Source organism: Ciconia boyciana, chromosome 13 (genome assembly GCF_034638445.1).
Source record: "Ciconia boyciana chromosome 13, ASM3463844v1, whole genome shotgun sequence".
Classification (NCBI taxonomy): domain Eukaryota; kingdom Metazoa; phylum Chordata; class Aves; order Ciconiiformes; family Ciconiidae; genus Ciconia; species Ciconia boyciana.
In genome coordinates this window covers 12635080-12650996 of record NC_132946.1, presented here as the reverse complement: position 1 = coordinate 12650996, position 15917 = coordinate 12635080, and the positions used below count along the sequence as shown (strand labels likewise).

At 41.7% G+C, this 15917-nt stretch overlaps 3 protein-coding genes across 3 annotated transcripts in view; 2 read left to right on the top strand and 1 right to left on the bottom strand.

The window, feature by feature from the left end:
* Window positions 1-6202, top strand: part of CLEC16A (C-type lectin domain containing 16A) — a 190136-nt gene extending 183934 nt beyond the window's left edge. Inside the window, exon 29 of the transcript XR_012045029.1 lies at window positions 908-6202. The gene's annotated coding sequence lies outside the window, so the exon portion shown is untranslated. The remainder of the gene's footprint in view (window positions 1-907) is intronic.
* Window positions 6203-7504: 1302 nt separating this feature from the next.
* RMI2 (RecQ mediated genome instability 2) lies at window positions 7505-12090 on the top strand. Its single transcript, XM_072878560.1, has 2 exons — window positions 7505-7887; window positions 9121-12090. The coding sequence occupies exons 1-2, from the start codon at window positions 7617-7619 to the stop codon at window positions 9267-9269; spliced, it is 420 nt and encodes a 139-aa protein (XP_072734661.1). The 5' UTR covers window positions 7505-7616; the 3' UTR covers window positions 9270-12090.
* Window positions 12091-12588: 498 nt separating this feature from the next.
* The window catches only part of LOC140659139 (uncharacterized), a 104420-nt gene continuing 101091 nt past the window's right edge, over window positions 12589-15917 (bottom strand). The window contains exon 72 of the mRNA XM_072878403.1: window positions 12589-13567. Coding sequence (XP_072734504.1) covers window positions 13552-13567 — 16 coding nt within the window. The 3' untranslated portion in view covers window positions 12589-13551. The remainder of the gene's footprint in view (window positions 13568-15917) is intronic.

The following is a 15917-nucleotide window of genomic DNA, read 5'->3' as shown; positions in this document are numbered from 1 at the left end:
TCCCACTGGAATGAGCTGATGAAAATCTTTTAGCACCAGTAGATATTTTTACCTTAACAGAAACTGAGTACCATGAGGGACTCATGGATCAGTTGTCAGTGATGGTTGTTCAAGACTTCGAATGCCAGCAATAAAAGTCTGACCTTCATTCCATCAAATTCGTATTTGACCTTGCATATTCTGGGTTTAGTGAAAAGAGATGGATCTTAATTAGAGAGTTTCAATATAGTGTTTAATATAAAGGTGCTGTACAGACTACAAGCTAAAACCTGTGATTAAAATCATTTAAATCAAGAGGTGGAGGCAGTTTGTGACATTTTAATGACATTTAACATATTTTAAAATGTGACATTTCCATATGAGTCGTAGAGGTCTTTCTAAGATGAACTGAGGAGATGTCTCCCAGTTGGCTCATGCAATCTTGTGTCTTTTGATTTTTTAATAAATTAAAGAAGCCTAAGAATGTGAAAACATATTTCAGCAATTATACATTGAATGTCCTGATTTAGGAAGAATTCTGTAATTTTACTTACCATGTTATATCTTCTCTTAGACCTATTAAGAGATAAATAGGCCTTGTATAGCCCATACACTACTGTGACTTTCATCCAAAATTAATGCTATTGTACATGCCAACGTTCATTCATTCATGCCAGTAGCTGGGGGAGCGAGCTGCTATTTGTAGGTGGTATAGCAATAAATGCATTCTAAGTCTGGGCTTGTAACTACCTCCATTTTTGAACCTTGCTTTACAAAATGCACACCATAATGTAAGTTGAAAAATCAAGCTTATTTAGGCCCCAGTCCATCTAAGTAGATAAAAACATGTAAGTGCTATTATTGAGCAGCTTTAAACAAAATTTTCACTGCTGTTGATTTCCTCTTTATATTATTTTTGCTTTTTCAGTCATTCATCTGTTTGTTCTGAATTCATGCTCTGCTTCCCCGCTGCAGAGAAGCACAAGGCCAGCTGTTCCTTCAGCTATGATTTTTGCTTTTGCTTTCTGAAGTACCAATACCAGTGCCTTCCCGCTCAGCACTTAAGCAACATTCTTCCCATTCAAGGCCATTTCTGCTCTTCATCCCAGTATTATGGCCAGCACCAGGTGAGTCAGGAGACCAGTTGCTCACAAGCAGTCTAAAGAGGATACCAGTGCTGCTAGTGCCCTGTGTCCAGTGCAGGACCCGTTTCGTCTAGCATCCCCAGGCAATCACATGGGCAAAGCTTTAGTCACAGCTTCATAGAAAATAAATGCAGCCATTTTACATGGAGATTCTCTGATCTCAGAGCAAAATTTGGTTAGTTAAGGACAGTCACCACATCTGTGTCTTAGGTGATACTCCATGGGAATACAAGTAAAAAACGTTGGCTAAAGCATAGGGAATAGTGAGGAATATTCACTTTTCACACAAATTTTCAGTGACTAAAAAACAGCTGACTGGTCTGCTAGGCTGTGTGACCTGCAGCTGCCACCAAACCTGCTATCAAATGTCCGTCTCCTGCAAAATACTCCCTTACACAGCAACAGAGATGTGGGCTTTCTCCTCTCTGGTTCCCTATGAACTCTTGGAGGCTCACCTCAAACTTTCCTCTTCAAGTAGCTTGATGTTAATTTTAAACTTCCAAAAGTTTTTTCCTGAATAAATGCAGGTGTGTGCTGAGTGTGAGATTGGTATAAAATTCCTGAGTCATTATATTAAAACTCTGAACTCCTTTTAATCCTGTTCTAACATTTTATTAATTTCAAATTAACTTGATTAGTGGTGGTGTAGCTGTGATGTTTTCAGTTTAAATAAGGTGAGGCTCGCAGGGAGAGATGGTCTCTTTGGTTGGGCCTGAGAAAGATCTTGCCTGCTTGAAGATTTTACTATTAGTAAAAGCCGCTCCCTACTAAGCACCAGAAATTTATTTCATGAATCTTTGAACAGGCCTTGAATATTGCAGAACCCTGCCAATGTATGCTCTGGAACGGCTGTAACTTCTCAGCCTTACTAGCCTCTCTCTATATTTCCAATATTTGACATCTCAGATTTCAAGTTTTCAAAAATAAAATGCCACTCTTCTGGTTACTTTTCTTGAGGAAAATTATTCTGCTCTCACTCCACTGGATGAAGTGGATGCTGACAATGCTAATCAGAGCATATTTATGCAAAGCCAGCAGCTGTCAAGGGAGGACACCATGGTCTGTATTCCCCTACATGGGTTATAGGGGCTCTCCAGTCCTGTTAAGTTTCTCCTAAACATCCAATTCTTTTACGAAGTGAAATGAAGTCAGAAAGGCTGAACTGCTGAAGTCTCCTAGCTACTGGCTTCACTTCAGTCAGGATGAAGATCCTGATGAAGATCCAGCTTTGGATGCCATTCATATTTCCTGTTTAAAAAGAGTTGTTTTTTTCTTGGTGCAGAAGTTTGAATAAGCTCATCTGGAAGCCAGCTTTACAGACTATTTCCAGAGCAGCAAGCAATACTGGTAAAGTAAAGGCTATGATCAATTCCTTTTTTTTTTTCCTTTCATCATATCATAGTCCTATTCCATAGAACACTGATTTATTTCAGTTACATACCAGCATATTTATAGCATGGAAAGGAATAAACAGGTTACACCCACTTCTGCAGAATGCAACTGGAGCTCTCTAAGCATTTCCTCTAAATATTCTTTGTAAATGAAATGAGTCAGCTAAGCTGAAGCTGTTTTCATAGCCTGTAGGCTACCATCAGTAGGGATGTGTGGTGAGTGACAGGAACTGGTTAAGTTTGCGTGACGGTGAGAGCAATGAAATAATTTCTCATGTTAAGGCTGGCTGTACAAGCTAAGGTTTCCACCCTCTCTGAGGAGGTGCCTGAGCCAGATGCTGTTTTTCCTCTGCCACACACTGGGTGCAGCTGTCAGCTCCTGGCAGCTGCAGAGGACTCCTGCCATAATCCTCTACCAATTCCACTAAGCATATGCTAACATGCAATGTACAGCATCTGTACTAGGTTCTCAAGAAAAAAAGAGCATGAGAGGGCGCCTTGCTAATGCTTTACTTAATAGCATTGCCACAAAAGTTAGTTCATCTTACCTTAGAGTGGACTCACATGCAGTTTTGACAACACTATGGGAGAGGCCAGACTCTTGTTGCTGTTGTTAGTAGTAGTATTATGATGTCTGTTGCTCCCATTTACCTGCCAAGACACTTATAAAATGTCACTTATTCAGAGCTACGTGCTAACTAAAACTTTGGCAAGTTGCACCTGGAGTTTTCGTGTTTCAGCAGATGACTTGCCTGGCTCCAGGTCTTTTGAAGTTGCTGGTTGAACATAACTTAGCATCCATATGCCAGACTGATCAGTCCCAAAGCATAAATTATAAGCAGCAGAAGTTCAAGTTAGGGATGCAAATATGACTGACTTTCTACCCATTAATTCCAACCCATTGAGCCATTAATTTCAAATAATTAATTAAATTCAATGATGATGAGGTAGCCTAAAAAAACCCCCTGAAGGATGAGGATGTTTTTCCAGACTTTATCCAGCATGTCAGCATGTCCACATTGTATCTTTTATGCAGTACAAAACAAACATCAGGAAACAATTGAATTTTATATTCTTGTGATTGTTTCATATAGTTCTGTGTGCAGTGTAAGAAAATAAGCATAAACTAGGATGGATCTCTTAAAGGTGAAACTTAACATTTCTTGTCTGTGCTAAAAGTTGTCCTTCAGTGAAGCTTCATGTGAATACCAGGGAAAGGAAGAGTCTGTCTTAGATCCCTCTTCTCACTTATGGAGTAATGCATTTTTACAAAGTATTGTTTTCTTATCTTGCTTCTGTTATGCTTAGCTCCTGTATGCTGCTTCCTTTTACTGAAGGAGGATATAAAACACACAATCATATCACTTTGCAGTTTACTCTGTGATTGTGGGCAGCCAGTGTCTGCAACAGATGCTAACACAGAGCAGCACCTGCCAGCAGGTTGCAGAACAGAGCAGGTGGGGAGCTGCTGTGGGCCTGTCCCCATCACACTCAAATCCTCTCAGCTTCTCGGCTGCTGCAAACAAGTTTTTCTACAGTGTCTGTTTTGTGGACATTTGTGGGCCATTCTGATATTACCATTATGATCCACGTATTTATCAGCTCCATGCTTCATGACTTTTCTTCCATTCTTCTGTGGAGCTTCCAGGTAGCCCTGTTTTGAAAATAAATATTTAAAAAATACTAAAATATATATGCAAAAAATAATCTTGATTGTTTGGATTCCAAATTAAAAAAAAAAATTAAACCAAAACTTTTTTTGAAGTCTAGTTAGTGACTTCTCAGCACTAGAAAAGAGAAACTGAGAAATAAAACTGAAGAAACTTTTCTGTACACGTTAACTAATGGACTGGGACAGAGATCTTTTCTAAAACTTTTTTGGGTAGGATGAAAGACTGTAAAATATCAGAATTTCTGGCCAAGGCAAAGAAGGATTTTTCTGATTGTGTAATACCAGCCTTTTACCAAAATTAGAGAGGGAGGCAGAGAATTGCTTCCATTTTAAGTAGTACTGTCAGTGAGAGTGTGAAAAGTTATGAGCTGGACAGAAAATTTCAAGTTGCTGCTTCGTTGGACATCTCTTTTCATGGAGATCTAGGGTCAAATTATTTTCTAAGTTCTCTCGACACCATACCAACAAACAGTGCCAGAGTAATTGAGGGAGACCTGGCTCCTGTTACGCTCTGGACTCTTATCTATGTGTAGTCTGACCTTTTTTTACCCATACTGTGACAGCATCTCACATGCATGTCAGTGTGAGGAATAACGTCCTTGAAGACTGCTTTGAAGAAAAGCGCATATTGTAGTAGCAGGCAGAAGAAGATTGATTCCTTCTTTTTAATCCACGCAAACCAAAACTCTGTCTCATCCAGCATGCTCTCAGAAAATGTGCTCAAATTTAATCCAGTGTAATTTACAGCCTGTCAGCCACCAACTCATTGCCTTTTCCAACTGTGTGCTGAGCTTTCTCTGCTACCCTTAAATCAGAGGATGATCGCTGTGGGATCATCTCCAGAAGACAGTCTGTTGAGGCATCAGACATTTTTCCTGCAGCTGCAGAACGTGTCTCCACGCTGAGCTGAGCCAGTTCTTCAATAAGACCTTTGCAGATAGTTCAGTATAACTTTGCTTTTTGCTGAAAGATAAGGATTTTCTGGTTTAGGAAAACAAATCCATTTCTTGGTGCAGATCACCAGTGCTTCTGCCCTTCTTCTCATAACACAGTTTCTTCAAGGAAAATCTTTTAAAAGGGACCTTTTAGTCTCTCCTGCAGATTACACTCTTTTAGGGGTCTTGCCTTCATCTGTAGATTTAATGGCTTAATAAGCATTAGACCCTCCTATTACACAGTAACAAATAGGAATACAATACTTTTATCAATATTTGGCACAATTAATTTTTTTAATGTGAAACTAAATATTGATGCTGTCAAGTGACTGCAGCTTAGGGGCATAAATTACAAACATTCTTCTGTGAGCCTCGCTCAAATTTTGCTTCATATACAGTAACCATCTAATGTCTTTCTATTCCTGTAAGCCATATGATTTGATTGCCAGATTACATGATTCTGTATTGTGCTTAGATGTCAGTGTTTTTATTATTACCAATATTATCTTTTATTCTTTCTTACTGTAAATGGTAACAAAGTTAACTGCTTCCTTACAGTATAAAAGGAGTAAAGTCCCATTTACAGAATGTCTCTAAACAGAAAATATCTCTGGAAAAAAGACATGCTGAATAAATAATTCATAATATGATGGGTGAGTAGAAAAAAAGGTCTTTTGATGTATTTTGCTACTCAAAACAAACTGGATTTTAAAAATAAAGTAACTGGCTATTTTAATGGAGAACAAAATCTGCTTTAAAGAAGAATGATTGCAGCGGAGTCAGTTCTCTATGTATTTTCACCCATTTTGCACTTCTGTAGGTAACACAGAACTTGTGAAATTGAGGAATCCATCCCCTTGGTTTTCCTGATTCTTTTCTTTTTCTTTGTTCCATTCTCCTGTTTTTCCATTAGCTTATTTCTTGGCTTATTTTCTAAATGAAATGTCAACCCACCCACCCAAAATAAACCACAACGTATCAAGGATTTCAGATTGCGGCAAAGCAAATTAGCCCGTCTGTAATATAAACAGCCTGTACTTTCAGTGCATTATGCTGCAGATTTCCACATAAGTATATACAATAAAAAGATATCCTCAAAGCATCCCTGAGAAAATCAGCATGTGTATTTTCTTTTTTCTCACAAAACCAGAGGATCATAATCAACTAAACAGTAAACATTAAATGATCATTTCTTGCTAAGTAGTGAAGAAATACCTTGGAAAAATATCTGGGATGGCTCCAACAGCCTGGGAGGAGGTGTGGGCGAGTCTTACACTAGGGTCACCCAGGGCTGGGGGCAAAGAGTAGAAACCAGTCTGCAGGGTGACTTCACTCAGATGAAGTTGAGACACAGCAAAAAGTATTTTCTGCTCAAACTAAACCATTGAATCTGATTTTACACTGGTTTTTGCACATAAAGGAGTCAATCCTGAATTGAATTCGGGTGAAATGAGAACCAGCTGGTCTAAAGCTCTGGAGAGGCTCTTAATAAATTATCACCGGTGGAAGAGGGGGATGCTGGCCCAGAGCTGTCGAGTGAAGGGCACACTTTTTTCAGCAAGTCACAGATTACAGCCACCGGAGCAGCTGTGCACGGGTGGCTTGTTGGGAGCAGGTAAACCACCTGGGAGTAACTTCTCGTCTGCAACTGGCATCAACAGGAGCACACCTGTGCCAAGTACCTTATTATCCATATAAGCCATTGTTGTTTTTAACGCAGAAAATTCGGCAGCAGATGCGCTGGCTGTGCGAGGCGGCGTGTCCGGTTCTGGAGAACAGGGTGTTTGTGCTCCCTCTGCCCTCCTCAGGCGAGTGGTTTCTCGCTGACGGAGCGCCGATGGCGGCGGGCAGCAGCCCTGCAGAGTTAACAGTGAATGCCGCTCTTTATGTGAGAGTAAAACAAAGCGGCGCAGGGCACAGCTCAACCACCACGCACACACAAGCAGACTACTCCTCCCTAGCTTTATTGTAAAGTAACGCAGCCAGCCGGCCGTTGCTCCCGCCGCCTCCGCGCCCCGAGGCGTGCCGCCGGGCCCTGAAGCGGGTCCCCGCCATCCCCCGGCCCCTCCCCGGCGGCAGCGCCACGGCTCTGCTCTCCCCCCCTCAGGTGGCGGCACTGGGGCTCTGCTCTCCTCCCCTCAGGCGGCGGCGCCCCGGCTTTGCTCTCCCCCTCCTCAGGTGGCGGGGCCCCGGCTCTGCTCTTCCCCCCTCAGGCGGCGGCGCCGGGGCTCTGCTCTCCCCGCCTCCGGCGGCGGCGCCCCGGCTCTGCTCTCCCGCCCTCAGGCGGCGGCGCCCCGGCTCTGCTCTCCCGCCCTCAGGTGGCGGCGCCCCGCCTCTCCTCTGGAGGCGCCGCTAACGTCTGCCGCGGGGGCGGGCTGGGCCGCGTGCCGGGGCCCGCCCTTCCCCTCCCTCAGCGGCTGCGCACCGCGGGCACCGGCCTCCCCACGCCCGCCTCAGGCCGGCCTCGGCGGCGGTGGCCTCCCGGCGCGACGGCATGGCTGGGGACGTGCCAGGGCCGCCGGTGAAGGTGCTGGCCGCCCAGCTGCGGGGGGCGGTGCGGGGCGCCGGCGGGACGTGGCAGCTGGGTCGGGCGGAGGCGGGCCGGGCGCCGCTGCGCTTGCGGGCCGTGTGGATGCAGGGCACTGTGCTGGAGGTGGAGCGCGGCGGCGCGCGCGGCGGCTGGGCCCGGCTGCAGGACGGCAGCGGCCCCTTCACCGTGCTGGGGGTGGAGGAGGTGCCTAAAGGGCGGCCCTGCCTCAGCGCAGGTACCGGCCGGCGCGAGGGGCGGGCACTGAGTGGCCCCCGGGGGGTGGGGGCTCCCCCCCCCGGTGTGGCGGGGCGCTTTCCCTCCCCGTATTTACTTTAAAGTATTTCAGCAGATTCTTTCCTGCTGCCCGTCGGGTACCTCACCTCACGCCGCAGGAGCCTGTGGAAGGTGTCAGTCCCCAGGTGGGACAGCTACACCGGCGTGGGGCGCATGCAGGGTACAGCACGCAGCCCCTGCGGCGCTGCCCGGGGACGGTGGGTGCAGCGGCACGCTCCCGCGTACGCCTGGGTGCGGGCCGCCGAGGGCGTTCTCGCTCGCACCACGGGCCATCACATGCGGCTCTCCTGGGCACGAGTACACGAGGTGTCTCATGCCCACTAATGTAACGGTGCTTCCTGCACAGGGGCGCTGCATGCTCCCGTTGTGTGAAGGCAGGACACTCCTGCAGGCCTGCGTGCCCACTGGCTACGTGGGGTGTTAAGGATGGTTCTTGCCTGTTGCCTGCCAAGTACGTGTCTGGGGGCCACACTGAGCTCACGCAGCTGCAAAGAGGGTAGGCTTGCACATACACCATCATCCATAGACGAGGCATCCTGAAAAAGTTGTGCTGCTGTAGCAGTCACAGAAGGAGCAGCGTGTGTTGCAGCAGGGGAGTGCGTTTGTGGCAGTCAGTATGAAGACGTGCTTTTTTCCCATATAAGCTCCAGCAAGTATAGGGCCTGTTTTCAGTTCTCCACAGTTACAGGAAATGTTCAATCAAACTAGGGTGCTGCAGAGAGGAGCTGTGAGTCTAGGAGCAAGGATGGGGATTTTTCTTTTTTTTTTTTTTTTTTCCCCCCCTTCCCTTCACCAGTACTGTTAATTCAACTGGAGAAGTGCTGGACTGCAGCATCACAGGAATTGTGGTACAAAATAGCCACGTTGCTCAATTTTCAGTCTTCTGAATTGTCCTCCTTCCACTTGCATGGCAGAAGGAGGAATTGTGTGCTGGTTTTGACTCTTACTGTGTGAAAATCTAGTAAAATCTACTGTAAAAATGGTTATATGGATAATGAAGCCTTTTTCTGGAATTTAGTGCTAAGCAATCCTAGTTCCTTGAGTTTTCTTGCAAGTATTGGCAGCTTTAATTCAAACTGTTTAACTATTTGGTTTTAAATATTTTGCTTTCTGAATTAAACATAAATGAAAATACAGGGGTTAATTAAATTTCATGCTTGCTTGTTTTTTTTAGGGAAGTATGTAATGGTGATGGGTGTGGTGCGGTCCTGCAGTCCTGAGCCTATTCTTCGAGCAATAAAGATGACAGATCTTTCTGAAAACCCCGTGCATAAGAATATGTGGAGCCTTGAAGTGGAGGATTTGCACAGAGTCATCCCCTAGATACTTTTTCTTCTGCCTAAAGTAACTGGAAACATATTCCCCCCCCCTTTTTTTGGTGCAGAACATTGGGCCATTCTGTGTATTTGTGGTTTCAAACAACCACCAGTTACTCTTGGAGTAAACCGAAGAGAGAAGTCGGGCTCAGAGTTAAGTGGAGGGATAGGTGCATATCTGATAATAATCACAATGTTCATCTCTTTCACAGTCTCTTTTTATACCAACAGATTTGAGAAACACTTATTTGAGTTATTTCTGAGTAACATGTCTATGCTATCAAGAATACTACGTTTCTACATATGTTAGTTGCTGTTACTAGGAACATGTGTTTAGATAGTCATTCCTATAGCGGTGTATTCTTGGCAGCAAGAGCTGCACAGAACTCGTGTTACCAGGGTGAACTCGATACGTGGAATGAAGGCAAAATGTGTTTCAGTACATTTAGGTTGTGGTTGGAAATAACATATTTGCCTGTGTTTTCTCTTTCAGTAATAACCAAGTTGGTAAACTCTACTTGTAAGACAGATGTCTCTTTCTAACTGTAAGCAGAGTCTTGTACTTAAATACCTCTCTGGTTTCTGTGTTTCTGAAATACTGAAAGTGATACAGTAATAACCCATGTGTTCCAATGAAGTGAAATTAACTGAAAAGATGCAGTGCAGGATTCCTTGCAATAAGTTCCCCAGGTTCAAGATGCAAATACTTTTACCACCTCATGAAACAAGCTTGCTGTGCCTAAGTGCATTTTTCTCTTTGAAGGTTTCCTTTCTTGTTCCACTGTATGCTATTTTTAGTTAAGTTATTCTTAAGTATATTTTGTTTCTTTCCTCCTCCTGTGAAAAAAAAAAAAACCCTATGAAATCAAATTAAAAAAAAAACTCTAAAAAGCAGAACTATTACTACTCTTATTTCCCCTCTTGTCTAAAGAGAATTTGAGTCCTAAAGAAAACATTGCATTATCTATGTGGTATGGCTTTGTAGTTTGGGACTATATTGTCCAGCAATAGTTATGTTAATTAGGAATGCATATAGGGAGGGAAGATACTCTCTAATTGTACAATTTAAGACAAGACTCAAGTGGTGATAACTAAATTTTAAAATTGTGGGATTATGTTTTCAAAGCGTATGGAAATTAAATACTGTCTTTTAAGTAGATCTTTAAATGAGATCTTTACAGATTAAGGACTGGATTTCAGAGTGCAATTCCAGCCTTGAGTTTAGAATTCCAAACCAGACCACATCAGAGGCAGTTGTGTAATGGAAGTCCTGTGCTCTGAGACCCTAGTGATGAAATGCCAAAACACACATACATACAGAATTTTGGCAGTCTGGGTTTATTTATTGTTTTTAATGCTGGGAAAAAAACCACTTGTGGGATGCTGTAGCCTTTCAGAAATGATCCATGTGGTCAGCATATTGGATGGCAACTGTTTTTGTCTGGTGATAGATACTGTTCCATCTGAATGCTGCTTATGCCAGAAACCTGAAGCTCATTCCAAATAAATTCACTTCGCCATACCTTCTAACTAGGCAGTAAAACCCTGGAAATAAAGAGCTAAAAGGTCTGCTGCTTCCTTGCTAGTGTCAGTAAATTAATGTCAGAATTAAATACGGCTTGTAACCCCTGTCGTACATAGTTGGTGGGTGTACAGTGCAGTGGCTGTCGGGAGTGAAACTACTGTTAGTCTATCTGGCAGTGATGCATATTCACTGAATGCATCTGAAAAGTTGTATTTATAAAGGATTGTATTAGATTTACGTAGGGCTGGATTGGATTTGTAGAGGATTTCTTTGCATCTTTTACCACCCTCTCCCATCCAGAGGCTCACGAGTTAAAGCATCTGGGGTTTCTTTGCTCATTTGCTAACAGTCAGTTCCAAGCATAATAAGATCTAGCTCTCTTCATTGCTTGATTTAGGGTGTTTCAGTATCCGTCTGGCTCTGTACTGTACACTTGAACTCACTAAAAACCCAGACATAAACTCTGGTTCCAACCCCCTAGCAAGTTTGTTCCCATAGTTTGTTCCCCAGGTTTGTTCCAACCCCCTAGCATATTTGATCAGTACAAAGCTATTAAATGTTGCTTGACAGTTGATTGGAAGGAGATCTGCTGCTGAACTGAAGTAGTGCTTCAGAAAGGCCTGCAATTACATTAGTAAAACAGTAACTTTTAAGGGTTTTAAAGTCAAGACTGGATGCTTTTATGTCAGTTCACGTTAAAAAGTGCTTTCCTAGGAAATCAAAGCAAAAGACGCTCTTAGCAAAGTTGAATGTCAAGCTTCTAAACAAAAGACTTCTAGTGAGTGCTTTGACTTAGAGTTTAGCTGTGCTTTACCTAATGAGTAAATGGCTGTTGGTGGCTTCTGTACCACCTAGGTTTGAGGGTCGCTGAAGTGCCCTGTCTCTGGGTTTCCCAGGGGAGAGAGAGACAGAGTCACTCCTGCAGCAGCTTAGGACAGCTCTGCGAGGAGTTTGGTACTGTAGGGCTCTACTGGGTAGTGGGAATTCTCACTTTTTCACCTTTTAACTCATGTCTCAAGTTCTACAGTAGAATGTGGGTTTGTCTGTGATTTTTGTTGCTGTTGCACAGCGGAGCACATGACTGAGAAGTTACAGGGTGAGGTGTAGTTTAAAATGTTCATTGGTGTTTAAATGGCTTCTTTATCACCTTTGGGATGTTACATGCAGCTTCTAGGAAACCCAGTATCTGCATCCATCTCAGTGTTGCTGTCTACAGTTAGCATGTAGTTAAACTCTTTTCTGTATTTCTGTATCCCTAACTGCACTGCAATTAGCTGAAAAGTAAAGCAGCTCTTCTGAATCTTTTGCATTATTTGCTGACATTTTACTTTGTTCTTTCAACTGTTACCTCAGTATTTTTTTCAAAGGTGATTGGTGTGCTTAGCGAGCATTAAGTGATGGGGAGAAGATTACACATTTTTTTAATCAGTAACTGGTATAAATATTCTTTAACTTTCAGAACAATTTCATACAATTTTGGCTTCATTATAAACACCTCTTCTCTGTAAGTAAGCAGTTATAAACTTATTACACAGGAAGACTTGATTTCTACCATGTTTTGTATAGCAGCATCTCATGCTTGTGGGAATCCTAACACTTGTAGGAATTTTTCCTGACTAGTGTGAGCATCATGTTTTACTTAGAATTTGTATAAAACTACAGTGTAAGTGTTCAGAAAGCGAGCGTAGACTAAAGCAGCATACATAAGATAATTGAGGCCAGCTGCTATTTTTGTCTCTATGAACAACAATAGGAGCCATTTAAACCCAGCCAGTTCCAACTCTGTAGATCAGTACAACTTTATTCTTATGAATAATCAGTAAAAATGCACTCCCACATAAAACTAAGGAAGTCAAATGTTTATTAACATTATTTCATAGTTCAGAATACCATTATTTCAATGTCTGCATATTATGCAAAGACATCTGAAGGATTCGCAGTGTTACCTTTTATTAAGGAATAATTGCATTCCTGGTACCGTGTGGAGAAATGAAAAGCATTTTTTTTATCAATAGACTTACAATATAGAAGGTAATTAAACAGATGGGACACTTCCATGCAACAGTATCTATAACGCCTTAAGGCTACTTTATGAATAGGACAGGTATTGGTCACCTTTTCCCAACATGTAGAGCTATTTCTGAGAAGGGGGTTCTAAAGACGCAAAGGGAGGAATCAGCCAGCATAAAAATGAGAAAATGATTAAATGCTTTTAATTATTTAACCATCTTCTATCATAGCCCTCTTGCGTGTTGGGGCACTTCCCTGGAAGAAGGTCACTTTCTCCAGAATTTACTGAACAGCTGAGTTTCAGTTCTGGAGAAAAAAGAAGTCAGCATCTCTGCACAGGTTCAAAGCCACTGATACAGAGTAGCCCACTTGTACTATGTACTAATCTGAGCTGGAAAAGGCCTTTTGTCATCTTTTAAATGTATTCATGTTATGGTTCAAGGCTTGTGAAGAGGCAATTTTGCCACTGAACGGTAGAATTTTTTTAAAGTAACTGATACTCTTATGTCCAATTTCTTCTGGTTGATAACAGTTTGTCACTGTACTGAAATAATTCCTCTTACGTTCAGCTGTTTCTGGGTGAAAAGCCTTCCTTTTATACTATATATGCTTCATTATATTCATAGTCCTAACACTAATTCGTTCACACTTTTACTGTTCTCCCTACTATTGCCTCTAGCTCGTCTACCTAAAATAGCTGTTTTATTTTGGGTGCTGAAAGGGTTCTTCCATCCTCAGGGCTGGTATCTGTCATTCAGAACTGGCTCAAGCTGAAATGAAGAAGAGATTAAATCCAGTTAAGTAGTTAGTAAGTACTTAAAGGATAGAAAGTGACAAGTGACATGTAATACAAGCTGTTATTATGCTGAATTACAAGAAATCTAAGAAGGGAAAAATAGCAGCAGATATATTTATGACATTATCAAAAAGCTGTGGGAAAAAGTATTGTAGCACTTTAGATACAATTTCGTCTTAGATACACTAAACTGAAATAAAGAGCTAAGGTTTTTGTTCATGTTTGATGATAAATTCACATTTAGGAGGCAAAGAGCAGCATTATTACTAAAGTTTATGGATCGGCTACTTCAGCTATCCAATGGAAGATCCTTGACAAGAATGAATTTCTAGAAAGTAGTGCAGAGCTATGACTCTAGCTATGACTGACTGACATTTTGTCTCTTGTTCTCATGACCTTAGATGGCTAGTCACAATGCGTGACTAGCCTGGCCATTATAAGCTCTTTCACAATAGCAAACGTTAATTCTCCCTTACTGCAATTTGGTCTGCTACACTTCCTTCTCTTCAGTGTGCTTACATATTTAAAGACTTAACTCATATCTTTCCTCAGCCCTTCAATTTTTTTTTCCCACAGAGAGACCTCTGGACTTCTGTCAGCTGGTTCACAACTTAACTAAAACATGGTGTCCAAAGCTGGATGCATAAAATAAGCTGAATAGAGAATAATTATTTCTTGTCTTAAATATGTTTATTCATGTGTACATCCCCAGTATATTTTGCTTGTTTAATAGCATGCTTTAATAGCATGTTATTGTTGTTAACTGAGCTTGTGATCCACTCTAATTCCAATCCCTTTCCTCAGAAATGGGATAATGTAAACTAGCAGCACTAGCTGACTTCAATCTTTTGGCTACTGAGCCATTCTAAAACTCTGTTTTCAACTGAATGTTCAGGCTCACATTTAACAAAATTTGTCTCTTTCATATTAATATGTTGAAGAGTTTATATAAACTATTGGAGCTAAAACCACTTACTGCCTACAAGTTACTACCCAGAAATTTCATGGCCATCTACTGCATACACACTGGGTGAACTGAATACATAAGGCAGATGATGACATGTGGCACAATTACCACGTATGGGAGTGTATGCATGTGATGCACTTACATACCAAGTGTTCTTTTTCTAGGTTTTTATTTTATGGCTAACACAATCATCTACAGTCATAGTTATTCCCTTCCTTAGTGGGTGAGAATTCAGCAAATAATTGTAAAATTTTTTTTAAGCATACCACAAATACGTTTGTAGTCACCAAATCACTCTTTTGAGGGGGTAGTGAGTTTACAAAGGCAAATGAATAACATTTCATTGCATATATTAAAAAACCCACCCTGTTTTCTCATTACCAAGCCTTAGCAAAGCATGGAGCATAAAAGGAGTGTAAACCCAAGTGCTTCATTTCAAGCAAAAGTATAATTGGCTCTTCTGCATGATTCTGCCATTTAGAGTAAATGTTTTGATTGCAGTCTTGTAAAAATATAATTACATCCTAAGTTATTACTTGGGCAAGTGGATCAGTAATTAGCGTGACAATAATTTGTATGTGTGTTTCCTTTAATATTCTCATTCAGTGAAAAGATACAAGCATACAGCAAATTTCAGAGAAGGCTTTGTCCTTTTTTTTTTTTGTCTAAACTAAGGAATAACATAATGCAGACAAATAAAAGAGTACGTTTTGGGGATGTTCTTGGTCATTTAAGACAGCAATATGTGGTTAGTCAACAATATTACTCAAATGGTAAAAGTTATTGTTTATATATCATTATTTATATAGTAATTTGTAGTCTATAAATATCATAGTTCAAAGAAGGTGCTGTACACAGAATATCCAATGGAGACAGAGTTTAATAAAAAACCGGTAGAGAAGATGTATAGTGCAAATTAGTGAACATACATAATACAAAAATGCCGAAATATAGAGCCACTACCATCCTGATATGGTAAGGTGTTTCAGATTACCACAGTTCTCTGGCACAGACAGCTGTTGTTCTTTAGGTACTTATAGTGCCAAATAGCTAAGTTGGACAAGAGTAAGATAGCGCATACGGGAAATGGCAACTGTACAGTTGAACTGTGCAGTAACTGCAGTAACTGAATAAAATAAATAAGACAGGGCTAAATTGTATTACTAACAAGTATTTTGGGGCTGTGGACTTGCACAGGTTTTTTCTTTACACAAGAAGAATTCTTTCCTTAAAATTCTGCACTTACCAAGTAATGCAGATACAGTTAGCAGAACACAATTCCAGTCTCTTTTAGAGCAGTAAGTGTCCTAATCTAGTTTCTGCAGCAATGTGTGCACCTTCACCAAAAAATGTGAGG